Genomic DNA, 17,500 nt, shown 5'->3' on the forward strand with positions numbered 1-17,500 from the left:
TATTCCCGCCAAGGAAACTCCTAATATGGACAGTAAACAGTTCAATTTCCCAATTACATTACTGCATTTTAAATGACATCAAAGAGAAACTGTCAAGAAATTTCCATGGGGAGGTGACTTTGTTTGCATCCGTGTTCGCTAAGCCAATGAAAATTTGCACTTGTTTGTTTTTGTTCGATAAGCCAATTAAATGTTTTGCATTTTTGTTTGCGTTCTGTTTTTACGTTTGTTTTCAAGGTCATACAAAAGTCTAGTTGCTCTATAATGATGTTTTTTGTGTAAGGAACAAAATTCTTGACCCTGCTCATTGTACAATTTATGACAAAATTAGTTGAGACAGTTGCCAACAGAGCACACTGGTAATGACACATTCATTGCTTGCAAAGAAAGCTTGTCCAGAAAGTATTTTTCCGGGATACCCCTCCCTCCCCCACCCTAATCAATGTTGTACCGCTGTCGACAAGGCTCGTAGAAAACAGAAAAACACAACATTGTCTCGGGGGTGCGGGGGAGGGGGCCATTTGCGCCGCCGAGCTTGAAATCGATAAGAGTGTCTCAACAATTTTGACGCCCATTGTGGATATGAAAACACCCTGATAGAATGAACTATATTTCCCAGTACCATAGCTGACTTTGTGAACTCCACTATACCCTACTTACAGGTTACATCGTGGCCGCCAGGTTCAGGTGGATAAATCTGAAAAGGTCTTTCATTAGTTACTTCACAATGTCACCTCAGTCATAAGAGATTGCTTGAAAATCACCTATTTTTGAAGAAATTGGCAATGTTCTAGCAAAAAGATAGAATGTGGGCAGACTGAGGAAAGGTGTCTTTTTGTCATATTGGCCTATTGTCTTTGCATACCATGCAAGACAGTTATGATAAGAGAGTGGTTTGTGTTTTCCTGCACAACAGTGTTTTACTACAGGTTCATGTCATTTTGGTTTCAAGGGTAGATTTTCACAGTCTGTTTTTTACACACAGGGAACAGTTAAACAGATTCTGCAGTTCTCTGAAACTGAGGGAGATCCTTTTCTGTTAGATGTGTGTGGAAACTTTCTTGTTGCTGGTACTACACTGGGTTATATCAAAGTCTGGGATTTGTCAAGACGGTAGGATCGGTGGCCATCAAAAGTATTGTCACTGAAACATTTGCATATTCTGGCTTGTTTAGGTTTTTGTTTGAATTTTATCCTGTTTGTAGGCTTTCATATTGATTACATACGTTGAGTTCAACTTAAAGGGCTTTGTCATAGCATGCATTTTGAGTTTTTGTAGTTTTACCATTACTTGTCCCTACTTGCCATGCAAATTAATGTCCATGTTTTCAAACAGCACAATTCAGAACTTCATGACAAAAAAATATGACTTTGAAGCGAACATACTTTAAGCTACAAAGAACAGAGATAAACTTTGAAGAAACTGTTTGGCTGAACAGTTTTCAAAAACCCCAATCACAATCCTTTTCAATCTTTTTTAATTTTTCCCATCACTGCCTCCTTTTGCATTTGCTGTTTTATTCAAACGTTTCTTCCTTATTTTTATAATTCCCTTGATTTGGTTGCCATTTCACAGTTGCTAAATTTGGCTGAACTTAGTGCCACAGTCCTTTAACGACACAAGGTCTCGACTCCATTGAAGGCAGTCCACCCACAAAAGATTTTTATTTGTCAATAATGGTTAATTTTCGTTTTCAGAGAAGCCAAACAACATTGCAGCCCAAAATCTCTGGTAGATAGTATTACTGGGATAGGTAAACTCAAATCTGTCAAGTGCAACTGCAATGGCACCAAAGTTAGCATCATGTGTGATAAGGTTAGACAAACTTTGCGTTGGATGACTGTATTAACCAAAAGTGTTTATTAGATATAACGTGTGAAGTAGGCCTTGGATAAATAAATAAATATATAAATAAAGGAGGTCGAAATAAGATAAACGAGGTCGTTTATCTAGGTCCTGAATGGACAATGTTTGCTCAAAAAGGTCGTCGCCGGAGCATTAGACCATTCCCGAGTTCATGTCTGCCTCCTCTTCAAAGCGAGTCAAAAATGGTTGAGAAATCACATAAAAATGGCAAAGAATAGTGCTTAAGTGACTGGTTAAACAAAGGGAACATTGCTTTTGTTTTTTTGGCTTTGAAGAGTTTCTAAAACCAGGAGAATATTAAGCAAAAACGTGTGGGCTGTAAATATTCACCAAAAATGGGAGGTTTACTGCCAAAACGGGAGGGTCACGATTACAAACATTTCCACCACGAAAACTAACAACACAAGGCGTGACTCACACTTAAAAAAGAAATGAAGGTGCATAGTTTGTAAATTAGTCGAGCAGACTGCGTATGATGATCCAGGCCTCTGATGATCTGACTAATAGTTTACAGCTGTACATGTGTATGTGCGCTACTTCTTAACTAAAGGAAATTCATTGGAGCTATTGTAGGTCATGAAACTACTATGTTCCAGGTTAACAATAAATTGACTTGCCTTATTGCTGGAATATTTCTTTTATATTGCAATGGTTTTTTTTTTGTTAGTTCAAGGACTGGAACACTGATCAATTCACTTTGCCCCTTTCAGGCAAGTAACTCTCCGGATTCCAGAATATATGTTTGGGACATAGAGACAGACACATTTCAGTCATTCGACTTTGCAACCGGCCATGGGTCAGGAGCAGAAGAAGAGGACAAAGAAAGTATTGATATAACGAACAAAGCACAGCAGGCCGCAGAAATCGCTGGCAGGAGGCCTCAGTTGCAATACTGGGACCCCACAGAGCCCAAGTTGTTGGTCTGTGAGGTTTCACACATCCCTGGATGGAAACCTGCTAATGCTGCTAAGGCCGTGGATGGCAACAAGGAGGTAATGCTACAAAGGATGCATTGCATTTCTTTTGCTTTACCCTTTAGTCCTCGGATGTTATCTTTTCCAAAGCTCACCTCTGTCAGGAATTCTCGTGTGTCAAGTGGCTGATAAGAGCCTCTCTGTCTTTCTCTTTGTTGGGAACAACACAGTTTGCTGAGAGGACTCACTTCAAACCAATTCAGATGTGTTTTACGTCCTGGTTGTCTCTAGTGGGCTGAGTGTGCTCTTGTTCTCAACATACATACCTACATACATACATACATACTTAATTGACCGCTCCCCGTGGGGGCTTTTCAGGGCCAATGAAACACAACGAAACGACAGAACAGAACAACAACAACTACTGTTAAGAATCCCAAGAAACCAGTTGTCTATTTACAATTGAAGCTGGGAAGTTGAAACAGGGACTACCAGGATCAAATTCAACGAGTAGTCAGGGCGGGTCTTGAACCCGGGATCTCCGGATCTCAAGGCAAGCGCCCTAACCACTGTGCCACACTGCCTCTCAACTCATTCCCACTGATTTTTCTCTGACTTGCCTGGTTTTCTTACCTGAACAAACACTAAAGCCGACCGCACACTAGGCGCACACTGACGCTAATTCTGCTGCGAAGATTTCAAACGTATTCAGCGCCAGTGTTGTTCCCCGCATACCTACACGAAGTGTGAAAAGCCATCGTCTTGAATATTAATATTTATTATCATATGACCCGTGCGCTTTCAATGCAAAACTATTGAGAAAACAACTTTGTCGCTATATAAATCCCGACTTTTCGGTCAAAATGAGCGACATAAGTGAACATTTCGAATTTTGTTACTCGAAAAAAAAAAAAAAAAAAAAAAAGGGAAAGCGCGATGGTCGCTGCGCTCGGTCCGTACGCCATGACCTCGGGACAAATATTTTCCCGTCCGGCCCTCCCACTCAGTCAATAAGTACATATTTTTCACCGAGAATCTCAATTTCTCAAGCTCAATGATTTTGAATTTTGGAACAGTAGAGTCACTGATTGTACCCTCAAAAGAAACGAATACAATGATTCAGTGAGAGCAAAGAAATTTTTCGTCAACTCAGTCTCGATAACACAAAGTATTTTGCCTTACTCTTGACCTACCCAGGGGCGGATCTATCGGGAGGATGCAGGGGTGCGCACACCCCCCTCCTTCCCAAGATGACCTGCGTCTTTCTAGTACAACTGGTATTCTGCAAAAATAAAAAATAAAAAAATAAAAATAATAATAATAAACGTCACCCCCTCCTAAGAAAAATCCTGGACCCACCTCTGTTATCCACTTAAACTGATTCATCATCACTAAAGGCCCTTTTAACCCTGAAGTGGCATGCGCAGTGATGACAAGAGATTATCGTCCCTAGCGCTAAGTTTGTTCAGTGTCTGCTCACCGGGCGAAAATTTCGTCAGAAAAATTCGCGGCGAAGAAAATATCAAACATGTTTGATATTCTGAGCTATTTTCGTAGCGGCAAATGCACATGAAAATTGACTCCGCACGCCGCGCGAATTCTTCACGGCGGAAAAGGAATAGCGCCGTGCTATTTTCACCTAGTGTGGGGCCGGTTTAAGCCTTAGTTCTTCAAAGGATGGATTGTGCTACATTGTCTCTGCTGAATGAATAACTATCCAGTGAATAACTCAGTTTGTTGTGACAGCATATATCTCCGGAATAGAAGTTAATAATAATAATTGGCCAGTTTTGTGCATACTTTTGCTACGACTTTGCCAGGCTGTTTTCATCTTTTTTGCTTACCTTATTATTTATTTGCCAAACCCTGACAACCTCCTGAGCTAACTCCTAATGAAACCTTGATGGATAGCTCTATCCAGCATTGACCAACTGAAGCTAGGCGGTTTGGGAGATGTATTAACGTGTCAACTAGTGTCCCTCATTATTTTAACAACAGGACAGGTCCACTTAGAGTTTTTCATCTGTCTAATGCCAGACGAATTTACTAGTCAGTGGGGAACCTTCAAAGGGTGGAGAAGTTAAGTTTTCCTCATGTTCTTGGTTGTTTCTGGGTGGTATTTGCGACGCCATCCCCAGCCATCTAGTCACAAGACCATTCAACAGCTGGTTTGGTAGCTTCTCTAGTTATTTATAATGAAGAGTTGCATTCTCCTTCTTCTCCTTCAGGCGACTCTCTTTTGCACAGTTAGTGCTGCTGCACAAACTATAGGGCTATTACAAATCCTAATTTGGTCATACTCATCACTTCTTGGTACAGTGGTGAGAGTACTCGCTTCCCACCAATGTGGCCCGGGTTCAATTCCTAAACTGGGTGTCATTTGTTGGTCGAGTTTGTTGTTTCTCTACTCTGCCCCGGGAGGTTTTCTTCTAGGACTCCGGTTTTCTCCTCTCCTCAAAAAACCATTCGTTTGATTTGTATTGATTTCAATTTACAGTGTTGCCTGTTAGTGCCCCAGTGCGAGAAGACTTAGACCCTTAATAACGTTTATTATTATTATTATTATTATTACCAGCAGCAGCAGAAGTAGTAGTAGTATTAGTATTACTATTATTGTTACTGTTATTCTTTTATTCTGAACAATGAACAATGATTTTAAAACAAACTTACAATGAAAATAAGATGTTTGATGATATGAATTGTTACTTTCCTTGTTAAATTTTTTTATATTCTTTTTAACGAGCTATTTTTTGTGAATAGTACTATTTTGTAAATCTCCTTTTTTGTTATTATTGCTCCCAGCGACTACTTATTGACTTTTTTTTTCTTTTCTCAATTTGTAAAAAGGGAGATGTGTTGGTAATATCATTATTCAGCACCCCAGAGAATGGAATCCTACTACAAGACTTCTTTCCAATCGACTCGGCTTATTTCAGTGAGTTCCTAATTTGGTTCCTTCTGCAGTTATTGGAGCAGAGATTACGTAAAACAAAAGAAACAAAAGACGTCAAACAAAACAACTCCAAATAAAGACTAATCCAAAGTGACCAAAAATACAATGCTTTTCGGTGCCTGCAGAAAGACCGCTTAGTTTGCTTTAATTTTGGAGGGATGGCCGAGGTTCTTCTGAGGTCTTACCCCATAGGGGTATAGAGTGTTTTCACATAACGTCATGTAGACTTGCAAACAAGTCGACTTGTGGACACAAGTGTGAGCAAGCGAAGCGAGCGACGGAGTCCCCCCGGCCGCGTACCACATGAAAACGGACTTTGAGAAAGTCTAAGCTTCAGGGTGTCCATGTTCGAGGATTGAAACTAAGAAACACTGAAACAGCGGCCGTGTTGGAGGAGTGAAATATTCATTTGGGAATAATTAATAAATGTGGCAACAGGTCACATGAGCAAACACACACTATTACAACCAGGCATAATGAACGTTTTCTTTAGAATAACATTTAACAGCCAGACAAGTTATGAGAAGAGCGGCCGAGCTAATCAATTTTGCAATGCACGGGGCTCGTAATGAATTTACCCACAAGGGTAATTTTGTTATGAAATAAAAGGCACAAATATATTTTTTCATGTTCACACTGTTAACGAATTTCTGTTTCGTATTGTCAGGTTTACTTGGAGTTCAGGTTCCATACTTCTTCCTTGTGAAAAAAGTAAGTGCAAACAGCCTGAAAACGTGCACACTAAGGTTTAGATTTAAGATGGAAAGTAAAATTGGATCAACGAACGACATGATTTATAAAATGAATCACATATTGAACTGCGGATTTAAAATCAAGTGAAGCTATGATCCTCGCAGTTATGAACGCAATTTTAGGAATTGCGTTGAGAAGGCTACACAATTGCTAAAATTGCGTTCATAAATGCGAGGATCATATTTCACTTGATTTCATATCCGTAGTTCAGTATAAAGCCGTGTTCACATTAGGCTTTGATTATGATCGAATTATAATCGAATTAAATATGACATGGGTTCATATCAACTAATATACACCCTTTTAATAAGTCTAATATATGTTGTTTTCCACTAATGACGTCAAACTCATGCTTTTAAAATTTATTCAGAAATGTTGTACAAAGGCTTCAGACAAGAAAAGAAATCGGAAAAGTTTTAGGCCTTTGTACATTTCTAAATAAAATTTGAAAGCAAGAGTTCGACGTCATTAGCGGAAAACGGCATATATTAGACTTTTAAATTAAAAGGGTGTATAATAGACCATTTCCGAGTTCATGTCTGCCTTCTCTTTAAAGCGAGTCTAAGTGCGAAGTTTTTCTAATGAAAATTATTTTTCATTCATATGTAAAGTAGAACTAATTACCATCACAAAATCTTCGCACTTAAACTCGCTTTGAAGAGGAGGCAGACATGAACTCGGAAATGGCCTAATGGTTTTCACTCACGTGATCAACAGCCATGTTTTTCAACGAAAACAAAAGAAAAGTTTGCTTAATAATAGAGTTGAATTCAAAGAGGATTTGGTCGGGGCTCCAACATGGCCGCCCTTTCTTTGTCTAGGGGCTCTAACATGGCGGCCGTGACGTCATGTGAAAACCGAGAAGTGGATTATAATTACTTTAAACAACCCCCTTGAGGTTGTTTGAAGTAATTACAGTGCGTAATTGAAGTGGTGGTATGAGCTGACGAAACTTCTAATCGCTTTATGGAGCGAAGATTTGGATTTGCCTTCTGCTATTCTCGGAAGCTATCCTTGGTTCTTTTCTCGCCTCAAGCATGGTGGTGATAACCGTGGCAGCCACGCGATAGGGCGTCATTTTGTCTCACATTGCGAGGTTACCCTGCCTATTTTATTTGAATTTTCGCAGGTGTGAACAGAACCATAATTGAATAAAATTGAATAGAGTATGATAGCCTGTTATATACTTCAGTTGATCATAATCAACGTTGAGTGTGAACACGGCTTATGATTCATGTCGTATATCACTTCGTTCGTTGATTCATTCATCACGGGAACATATGAACTCGCAAATGACCAGCTCCCAACATCAGTGGCTTCATAGCTCAGTTGGTTAGAGCGTCGCACCGGTATCGCGAGGTCACAGGCCCAAACCCCGTTGAAATCCTGAATTTTCCAGGCTTCTCTGCGCAATTGCTAAAATTGCGTTTATAATTGCGAGGATCATAGCTTCACTTGATGAAATTGGATCGTTCGCTTATGGTCTGTTTTTTTGCAAGCCTCATTTTAGAGCCATAATTCGTTTTGATTTTTTTTTTTCATGCTATTGAGGCTACTGCTGTGTTTGAAATCCACAGAGCAGTGAAATGGAGGGTCCACCACCGGCCAATCCGCCGTCCTATGGTTCAACGAACATTCCTCTGCCCGATAAACATCACATGGTAACCAAACACACCATGAGAGATTTCATCGGACTGGAAAATGCCGATGAGGAAGCCAGAAAGGCCATGATGAATTTCAGTTATCTGTCGGCCATTGGTAACATGGATGAAGCTTTTAAAGCCATCAAGCTCATAAAGAGGTTCGTTGTTCTAATCCTTGTTCCAGGTTGAAACCTGTTGTTTCGCTAGCATTTAGGCCCGGGTTTGCTCGAAGCTTGGTTTGTGCTAACAATCGTGAAATTCCGTGACAACTAAGATTTCGATACTATGCGATAAAGGATTTGTAATTCTCAGCGAAAGTGATCATCGCTGTTCAAGCCTTGATGAACTTCGTTTATTTTGATGATCCCTAGCCTTTCATCTCGAATTAGAAAACGCAGTCCAAATAGATGCAATTTCAGACTCTATCAGATATCCACCTGTTACAGGATAAAAATACGACCTTGCAAGTAACGAGCTCCCTGTTTTGGCATGCTCGAATGGAAAGCCATAACTTTCTTATGCAACCTTATTTTTTTGGTCTTGAAGTTTTGTCTTGATGTTTTAGAGTTGTCATAGTGTACTGTTGCAACATTATTATGTGGTGAGGTTTTGTCATTATGTGACGAGGTTTGCTGGTTTCGTGTTGTGTTTGCATCATGATATGTTGGGGTCTTCTTTTGAAGTGCTGTGTTTGTAACCACGTAAAGGGAGAAAGTCGACGTCATTAGAGAACCTCACCTCATAAAATGTAAACACAGCACGTCAAAAGAAGATCTCAACACATCATGATGCAAACACAACACGTAACCATTAAACCTCGTCACATAATGACCAAACCATACCACAAGACAAAACTTCAAGACCAAAAGAATAAAGATTACATAAGAAAGTTATGGCTTTCCATATGCTCGTCTCGCGTTTTTGCAGTTTCGGTAACTTTGATCTTTGGATTGGTTTTTGTCGATTGAGAATTGAATACCTTGTTTTATATATCATGCCTTGAAACCTGAAATCGCTTTTCGGGGAAAGTCTTAGTTGCCTGGTAGAATGAACACATCGCGAATTAGTTTTCACTGTTATTCGAGCTTAGTTCATTTTTTTAATTTGATCTTTGTTCTTTGGCAGCGAGTCAGTGTGGGAAAATATGGCACGCATGTGTGTGAAGACCAAGCGACTGGATGTAGCCACTGTGTGTTTAGGAAATATGGGAAACGCTCGAGCTGCCAGGGCGCTTAGACAATCGCAAACTGAACCAGAACTGGACGCCAAAGTGGCTTGTTTAGCCATACAACTTGGAATGACAGTGAGTATACAAGTTCTGTTCTGTTTCGTCGTTTGCAGTCAGTCGCGCATATTGATATTAATTTGTTGTCTTGATGGTATCTTTTGGACTTCTCTTTCAATAGGAAGAAGCAGAGAAATTGCTAAAGAACTCTGGCCGTTTTGACTTGTTAAACAAGTTCTATCAAGCTTCTAATCAGTGGACCAAGGTTGGAATCGTTTTAAGAAATTTCTTTCGTACCAAGGCAATCGGATCAGTATAATGTAAAGAATTTCTTTCGAAGAGAAATTATGCTACCAGTGTGAAGCGCTGGAAAACGTGCAACGAATGTGCAGCGAGAGAGACAGAGCTCAAAAATACAAATCCGAATTTTTTTAAAGTGATTTAATTTTTCGCGCTTTGCTCGTAAGCTCTCACTGCAATGACTTTTCCGACATTTTCAAACCATTCTTCCCCTGCTGATATCCATAAACTGTGTAACAACTCTACTTTTTGTGTATTATTATTATTCCTCAGGCTATTGAAGTAGCAGAACTCCAAGATCGCATCCATTTACGAACAACTTACTACAACTACGCCAAGCATCTTGAATCGACTGGAAACATATCGGCAGCTATCGTCAAGTGAGTGAAAAATTCTATAGTGTTCTACTTTGCTCTGTCACAATAATCCTTTTAAAAACTCTCATTTTTTTTTAGTTTTGAGAAGGCGGACACGCATCGATTTGAAGTTCCCAGAATGTTGCTGGAGGAACCTCAGCAATTAGAGGCTTACATCCTGAAGACAAAAGACAAGTACGTGGAAGTTTTTAGTGTCTCTAAAAATCACGCCAGTCGCAGGCTCTTAAATTGGCCAATCATAACGCACAGCATTTGCATGCAGCCGGCGTTAAGCGCGGGAGTAATTAGTGGGAAGTGTCGGAAGTAATTAGCGAATTGCTTTGGTTTATGATTACTTCACTCAGTGATAGCTCAGTGATTGGTTCAAAGTTCTCGCGCCACTTTTTCAACCAATCAGAAGTGAAACCAAAACCAATCGTGGCTCGCGCGTGCACATTTTCCCGCGCTTTGTGTCGGCTACGTGTAATTACTTCGAGTTTTGATTGTTTACTTTGGTTTTGGTTTTACGACACTCGATTGAAACTCGCTCTACTGTAACTCTCATTGATTGGAAATATGGTGCGAGATTTTTAAGCCAATCACAAAACAGCGGAGAAATTTAATGAAATGATGAACTCGGACATACTCGGCGGAAAAATTCCGAGTGCCCCTTTCCAGGAGTAGAACCTTCGACCTTCCGATTACCAGTTCGGATTCTCCGCCACAGAGTTATACGAGACTGTGGAAGCTAGATCATTTAACTAGGCTCAGGTAACGAACTTTCTTCATACTGCAAAAACTGATCTGTCAGATGGCGACATATTCGCAATTGTTCTTATTTATTTGTTCCTCTAGAGAGCTTCGTAAATGGTGGGCTCAGTACATGGAGAGTACAAGCGAGATGGAGACAGCTTTGCAGTTTTACGAAGCTGCTCGGGATAACCTTTCACTTGTCAGAGTCTACTGCTACTGCGGTAACTTGGAAAAGGTCAGTACGCCTCGCTACAAAGCCCCGCAGATCAGTTTACGAAGTGTTCTTTTCTACTATATTGTAACCCCTGCAATTTTACGTCTGTAGGCCGCCGAAATCTGTAACGATACTGGCGACAGAGCGGCTTCGTACCACCTCGCAAGACAGTTTGAAAATCAGGTTAGTGTGGAAACATCTCTCTTCACGTTGTTATCTAATGCAAGAGGAAAAACAAGACCAATTGTGAGTTGCTGGGATGCGTTTTCACGCGCTTTCCTTGCGCTGTGATGGGCTCGTTTTATTTTCAGAGCCAGTTGAGATTGCACGATCTCGGACACAATTAATTTGAATCAATCAATGAAGCAGTCGCAATCTTAATGAACGTGAGTAGGCGTTCTAGCGCCTTATGGCGCTGGTTGGGGACACATTCAGGCCAGACCACAACAGCGGCAACTCCTTGCCCTGTTCTTTTCGAAGAAATGAAGGGCGCGTTCGATTGACCGTATTCCGGAATAGGAATACATGGAATAGAAGTTAGAAATCCTTCGTTTTTGCGGAGATTCATATTAATATTGTCAAACATCTGCTAAAATGCTATTTTAAACAAAGCTTTATTATCCTTGTTGCTGCAAAACGCCGCACATAATGTTTGAAATCATCACTCCGCGTATTCTTATTCCGGAATAGGGTCAATCGAACGCGCCCGTAGTGTGTGGGATCATTAACGTCTCTCGGAATTTATGAACATTGAAGGGTTGTGGGATGGGGTCTTCGTTTTATAGTCCTTATTCGACAAGACTTGAAACAACAATTTGCGGATGCAATTACAAAGCCAGCACTTTCTCCTTATTTATTGAGACACCCCGAGTGCTGCTCCGGAGTCGAACTCACCAACCCCACCAAGGTAGTCCGATTATCAACCTACTGAGCCAACCGGGGATCAGGGACGATCGAGTGATGTTTTAGAAGTTCCCGAATTTGAACTGGCGTTTAGACAAATCCAATTTGAAAACTTTGAAAATATTGATATCACTAAGAGTATCTGTCAATTCAAATTGTAAGGGAAGATAGCGCATTTTTTTGTTTACTACACATTCCAAACAATTCCTCGTTCGATTCTGGAGGAAGTCTTCATGTACATAAACTTTATTCCATTATGAAACTTTCGTTTACTGTATGAGAGTATCAGAGTATATCAATGGGTAAAAAATTGGTGGGGCCAATTGTATTGCCTCTAAGGCAAGGATAAAGGCGTTTATTTGTCGATAATGTGAATTTCGGTACCCATTTTACTGCAAACCTTTCTTCAACAAACGAAATATTTTCGCGCAAATCCGGGTTATCCTCCTTGAGTAAAAGAAAGTTTTGGCGTCTTTTTGAAAATCTGCTTTGCAAATCCCGTTTTTCTTAACTCTTTTGCCCAATTACTCAAGTTTTTTTCTTTCTTAGTGACAAACTGTTTGCTTCTGATGACTTTACTATTTTTAGGAGAAAATTAGGGAAGCTATTCACTTCTACACCCGTGCTCATTGTTACAGCAACGCTATACGTCTTGCAAAGGTAAGGGGCAAGAATTAGGTGTTTGTTCACTTTGCAGACAAAGTAACCCAACAACTTATTTTAAATTGGCCCTTTAGGTGATGAGTATTTTACGTCTTTTTGTAGGAACATGGTCTTGACAATGAACTTATGAATCTTGCACTACTCAGTTCCCCGCAAGACATGCTAGACGTTGCGAGGTTAGTGTTCATCTGGTGTACGGAATTTATTCATTTAGATGTATCAAATGCATTGATAAAAGCAAATGGATCACGCTGTGTGTAGATAAAAAACTGACCAATTTCGCAGGGAAATGAAACTCACCCTGTGGCTTCCTTGATTTAGACGTTTGTTTTCTCAAAAGCCATAATTGCCGTTGTTTCAGAATGAAGAATGTTGGCAATTCCTTTTCTCGCTGTGATTTACAAACGTTTTCGAATTTCTGAAACGTAGTTTTAGTACAAATGGCTTTTTGGGACATCTTCGAAAGGAGGAACGGAATCCAGTCGCCCTGAGTGATGTCTGATAGATCATCGCTGTGAAAGAAGCGACTTTGCAGGTTGGATTCATTTTCAGCCGGGACAGCGTGAAACTATGTTTGATTGTCCACCTGGCCAGAGTTAATCTGACCTGGCTAACCAACGGATAGCGCTCACCAGGCTTCCAGCAACCAGTCCCTGGCTGCTTTGTGAAATGTTATGTGACCTGTAATCTACCTTTCTATGTCGCAAAAGAAGCAAATGCATGATAAGGAATATGCTGTATAGAATTCATACTACTATTACCACACATTTGAGCGGTATTTGATAAAGGTTTCATGGACAATCGAGTTGTTCCGTATTTTCTATTCCGCCTGTGATGAGAACTCGTGAAATCTTGCTCTCCATTCTCATTCACAAAATTGAATTTTAGGTTCTCAAAGCTGTGTTGGTAATTGTTTGAGCAGAACATATCATTTGTTTGTTGTTTCCTGTAGTGTAAAAATCTTATTTCGGGAGAAAAATAATTGTGGAAAGAAAAAAAAATTTAGCAGAGCGAGGTCTTGATCCTCGGACCTCTGGGTTATGGGCCCAGCACGCTTCCACTGCGCCACTCTGCTGCTTAATGATTTGTAGGAAGACGTTTTTACATTTATTCTTTGGTTCTGATGCAACGCACTCTGTTATTGCATCATCCACAAGCTTGGTTCATTCTTGCATAAATTATGCAAAGGTATTTGTTTGCAGACAGAGAATTGTTTAGAACTGATGATTTTTGCGAGTTAGTTTCTCTGTGTGGCAAGTAATGACTCCGTTACGGTGAATAGATATGTTTTTCAGAGAAAAAAATCGATTGTTTTTTATCGCGCATTTGTTATTTTTGTCGCAGAATTTTTTTTTTTGCTGAAACCTCAGTACTCGGAAATTATTGCGAGATTTTTATTGTGTCATCTCACGATCTAAAAAGTTTTATTTTAGAGAAATAGAATTGAAATCTGTCGTAAGGTACACTACCGTAATAAAGTAATTTTTTTTTGTCGTAATCCATCCATTTTTAGAAGACATACCAGTTTCATTTGCGAAAATATTTTTTGATCTGTGTAAAATACTGTAGACTAGAACGGGTGCAGTTTTCGAGTTCGTTCTGTGACAGTTTTGTCAGCTTATGGTTAGCCCGATTTTTTGGTCTCGAATTTTCTTAGCGATCTTTCTTTTCTAGGACCTGAATTTGCACCTAAAGCTGCCGAGATTAATTACGCGAACGAGCGGGGAAGGCCTCGTAGGATTTTCGTGCACGACAAACCCTGTAGCGAATAGACCGTATTCATAGATGGCGGTCAAGAAATTATTCTTTTGTCTTTGTGCTAATCATCATCTCTAGCCTCACTTTGGAGCAAAAATGTTTTTAAATTTTGTTCGCGCTAACGAGGCCGGTGAGGATGGTGAGCATAAAGACAAAAGAATAATTACTTAGCCGCCATTTATGAATACGGGTACTCTCTTTGATACTCTTTCGTGTGTTTAACCGCCGATAAATTATCTTTGCGCTACAAATATTGCCAATAGAGATATATTTGTTATCAATTCGTGCGAAACCTTTTTTCCAAACTGGAGACTTGTTCTATTGTTTTGCCTGACCGACTTCGGTGGAATACACTTGAGTCTGTTTTATTTATACAGGTATTATGAAAACCATCCCAATATGCAGGACAAGGCGGTTATGCTTTATCACAAGGTATTATCTCAATGGAAAAATAAATCTTCTCACTTTTTTCTACCTCTGATTAACACACAAATTTCTTGAAGGTCACCAATATGAACTAGATTCTGTGGCAGTGACAGACCCTTTCTCACCTAGATTTGAAACTTTGTGGAACCCTTCGAATAGGGTTGCTCGATCGAGGATATACTGCAAGCAGTCGCCGATCGTACGCGCAGGTAGAAATGAGATCATGATGCAAATTTTGGGTAATACTGATGCGTTCTCGCGCTGCCAGCCCGCGTGGCGTACGCCTGGGCTTCGATCCTGCGCAGCTTTTATAAGATACTGGTGATCGCCGCGTAAGGTGGGAGAAGAAAGATGCTCGCAGTCTACATCGATGAATAAAATTGTCTGGTTTTAGCCAGGGTAAAAGCTAAGCATGAGGCGGACGCCACCGATCATGTTTTATTGTGGTGGGAAAATAGTGGGGGACTATAGTTAACTCAAGAAAGTTTAATTTCCGAAGGTAATGAATACGATATATTCTCTGGGGAAGAAAAAAGAACTTTTAACATTTTAACCCAAGAAATATTACCAACATCAGAGAATCAGTTTTCAAGCCATTTAAACGAGATTAACTTTGTCTCTTTTTTTGCTTGTCTTAGGGTGGTGATGTCAACAAAGCTTTAGATCTTTGTTTTTCGACGCAACAGTTTGCAGCTCTTCAAGTGATAGCCGAGGACCTGGACGAAAACACGGACCCGGAGATGCTGGATAAATGCTCCAAGTTCTTTTTAGAACACGAGCAATTCGACAAAGCAGTTGAACTGCTAGTTGTTGGCAAAAAGGTACGTTTTAGCGCAAATGAAGTTTGAAATCTTATTTGAAACGTAGTAAGTCAACAGAAATCATCCTGTATGATGGACCGATTTCCGGTTATTGCTTTTCCCGCCTAAACGATTTTTCGGGCATCTAGTGTAGCGACAACCGGAAATACGTCTGTCACGAATGCTAAACTTCTGTATATTCCAAGAGGTTCATTGGTATCCATTTGACTGCGCATTTTAATCGGACACTTCCGTTCTCTTTCTTGTTCCTGTTGGTAGTTCTCAGAGGCACTGGATCTTTGCATGAGGCATAACGTTACTATCACAGAGGAACTGGCAGAGAAGATGACACTTCCTAAAGGCTCTGATCCAGAGATGCGCAAAAAAATGTTAGAGAGAATAGCCGACTGCTGTATGCACCAAAGATCATATCACCTTGCTACGAAGAAATATACACAGGCTGGAAACAAAATCAAGGTACAGTACACAAAAGAATATTTCCACTCATGAATTCTTCTTATCGAGTGGGAACTTGAGGGCTACCCCAAGCGATGGAATATCGATTAATTCACAAAACCTATGTTGGTGATGATGAACTTTATTGAAGTGTCAACTGGCAAAATAGACAGAAATCATAGCACAGAACACAAAAATCCGCATCCTTTGATAGTAATTCACCCTGAGTAAATTCCATTATTAACTCTTTTGCTGCTTGCTATAGTTTCCTTTTAATTGATTTATTGATAACACCTTTTTAAAATAAGAATCTGTTTTGTCTTCCTCTTTACAGGCCATGAAGTCTCTGCTTAAATCCGGTGACACGGAGAAAATCATCTTCTTTGCTGGAGTGTCCAGGCAAAAGGAGATTTACGTCATGGCGGCAAACTATCTGCAATCGCTTGACTGGCGGAAGGATCCTGAGATCATGAAAAACATCATCGCTTTCTACACTAAGGGACGAGCACTGGAATCGCTGGCCAGTTTCTATGATGCTTGTGCTCAGGTATGTTGAGTTGTCTGTGCAACAAGGGTTTCCTTTCTTTAAGAGGGCAAAAACTTCTTCTTTCACACTTTACTTCTATCGTGTGAGTTTTTGATTGTCCTGTTGACGAGAATACATCTCGTTATAATGACAGATTGATCAAATTCTTTCCCTCCGAAATCAAAGTCGGCGACCTCCCATTTTTGGACTAAGTTCCTCGTATCTTAGCTCTTGGCGAAAATGAAAAAAATCCTTTATGGGAAGACTTTTTTGTCGAAATCCCTTATAAACTTGTCTAAAACAGCTTGGTCTTGAAAATGCCGTGACAAAGACCTATTACAGAAGTTCTGCGGCGCTCTTTGTTATACAGACAACTCTCTCTTAGACGGACACCATCGGGACCGGCCTCAGCTGTCCGTCTTAGAGAGGTGTCCGGCTTATAGAGAGTCGACGTAGCATGACCCCAGGAATTTTAAGATAATAATGCTGAACCTGTGCACAGTGAATACGCGCCTGTTTAAAGTTTGTTTTAAGTTATTTGCTTGAACGAAACCTACCTGTTTTAGATTACAATACAATACGGTTGTCACCTCCAAGTTATTTTTTGAATGGGACAATGACTGATTTAATTTTAACTTGTACTGTGACAAGATAAGAGCTGTCAATTAAACGTCTGGTGTTAAAAAGAGTCACGTACAAGAATTTTTCTTCCCTAAATCGTAATTTGCGTTCACATTCAGCACCTCACAAGTGTCCGTTGTCCGTCTTATGGAGGTGTCCGTCTTATAGAGAGTTTGGTTATAGTAGAATGACTAAGAAACGGCCGGGACCAGCACCAGGTGTCCGTCTTATAGAGGTGTCCGCTAAGAGAGAGTTGACTGTAGACTCCTATGAAAAGTGATTGGTGGTCTTCCCAAAATCGCACAAACGAGTGGGGGTATTCTTTTGAAACCTAAGTAGCAAGGGAAACTTCAAGTTTGTCCCGTCACT

The 17,500-nt window shown here is 40.2% G+C and overlaps 1 protein-coding gene and 1 non-coding gene across 2 annotated transcripts in view; one reads left to right on the top strand and one right to left on the bottom strand.

Annotated features, from left to right (window-relative positions):
* LOC138059450 (intraflagellar transport protein 140 homolog) overlaps positions 1-17,500 on the top strand; it is a 32,364-nt gene that overhangs the window by 10,081 nt on the left and 4,783 nt on the right. The window contains exons 13-30 of the mRNA XM_068905062.1: positions 986-1,113; positions 1,699-1,816; positions 2,578-2,859; positions 5,629-5,716; positions 6,402-6,445; positions 8,065-8,288; positions 9,256-9,433; positions 9,537-9,620; positions 9,929-10,035; positions 10,111-10,206; positions 10,867-10,999; positions 11,090-11,161; positions 12,470-12,541; positions 12,647-12,720; positions 14,680-14,734; positions 15,367-15,549; positions 15,808-16,005; positions 16,319-16,531. Of these exons, the coding sequence (XP_068761163.1) occupies positions 986-1,113; positions 1,699-1,816; positions 2,578-2,859; positions 5,629-5,716; positions 6,402-6,445; positions 8,065-8,288; positions 9,256-9,433; positions 9,537-9,620; positions 9,929-10,035; positions 10,111-10,206; positions 10,867-10,999; positions 11,090-11,161; positions 12,470-12,541; positions 12,647-12,720; positions 14,680-14,734; positions 15,367-15,549; positions 15,808-16,005; positions 16,319-16,531 (2,349 nt within the window). The remainder of the gene's footprint in view (positions 1-985; positions 1,114-1,698; positions 1,817-2,577; positions 2,860-5,628; positions 5,717-6,401; positions 6,446-8,064; positions 8,289-9,255; positions 9,434-9,536; positions 9,621-9,928; positions 10,036-10,110; positions 10,207-10,866; positions 11,000-11,089; positions 11,162-12,469; positions 12,542-12,646; positions 12,721-14,679; positions 14,735-15,366; positions 15,550-15,807; positions 16,006-16,318; positions 16,532-17,500) is intronic.
* Trnam-cau (transfer RNA methionine (anticodon CAU)) lies at positions 13,548-13,619 on the bottom strand. The gene has a single exon. It is a non-coding gene; the product is annotated as a tRNA-Met (tRNA).

This window comes from Montipora capricornis, chromosome 8 (assembly GCF_036669925.1).
Source record: "Montipora capricornis isolate CH-2021 chromosome 8, ASM3666992v2, whole genome shotgun sequence".
In the NCBI taxonomy this organism is placed as follows: domain Eukaryota; kingdom Metazoa; phylum Cnidaria; class Anthozoa; order Scleractinia; family Acroporidae; genus Montipora; species Montipora capricornis.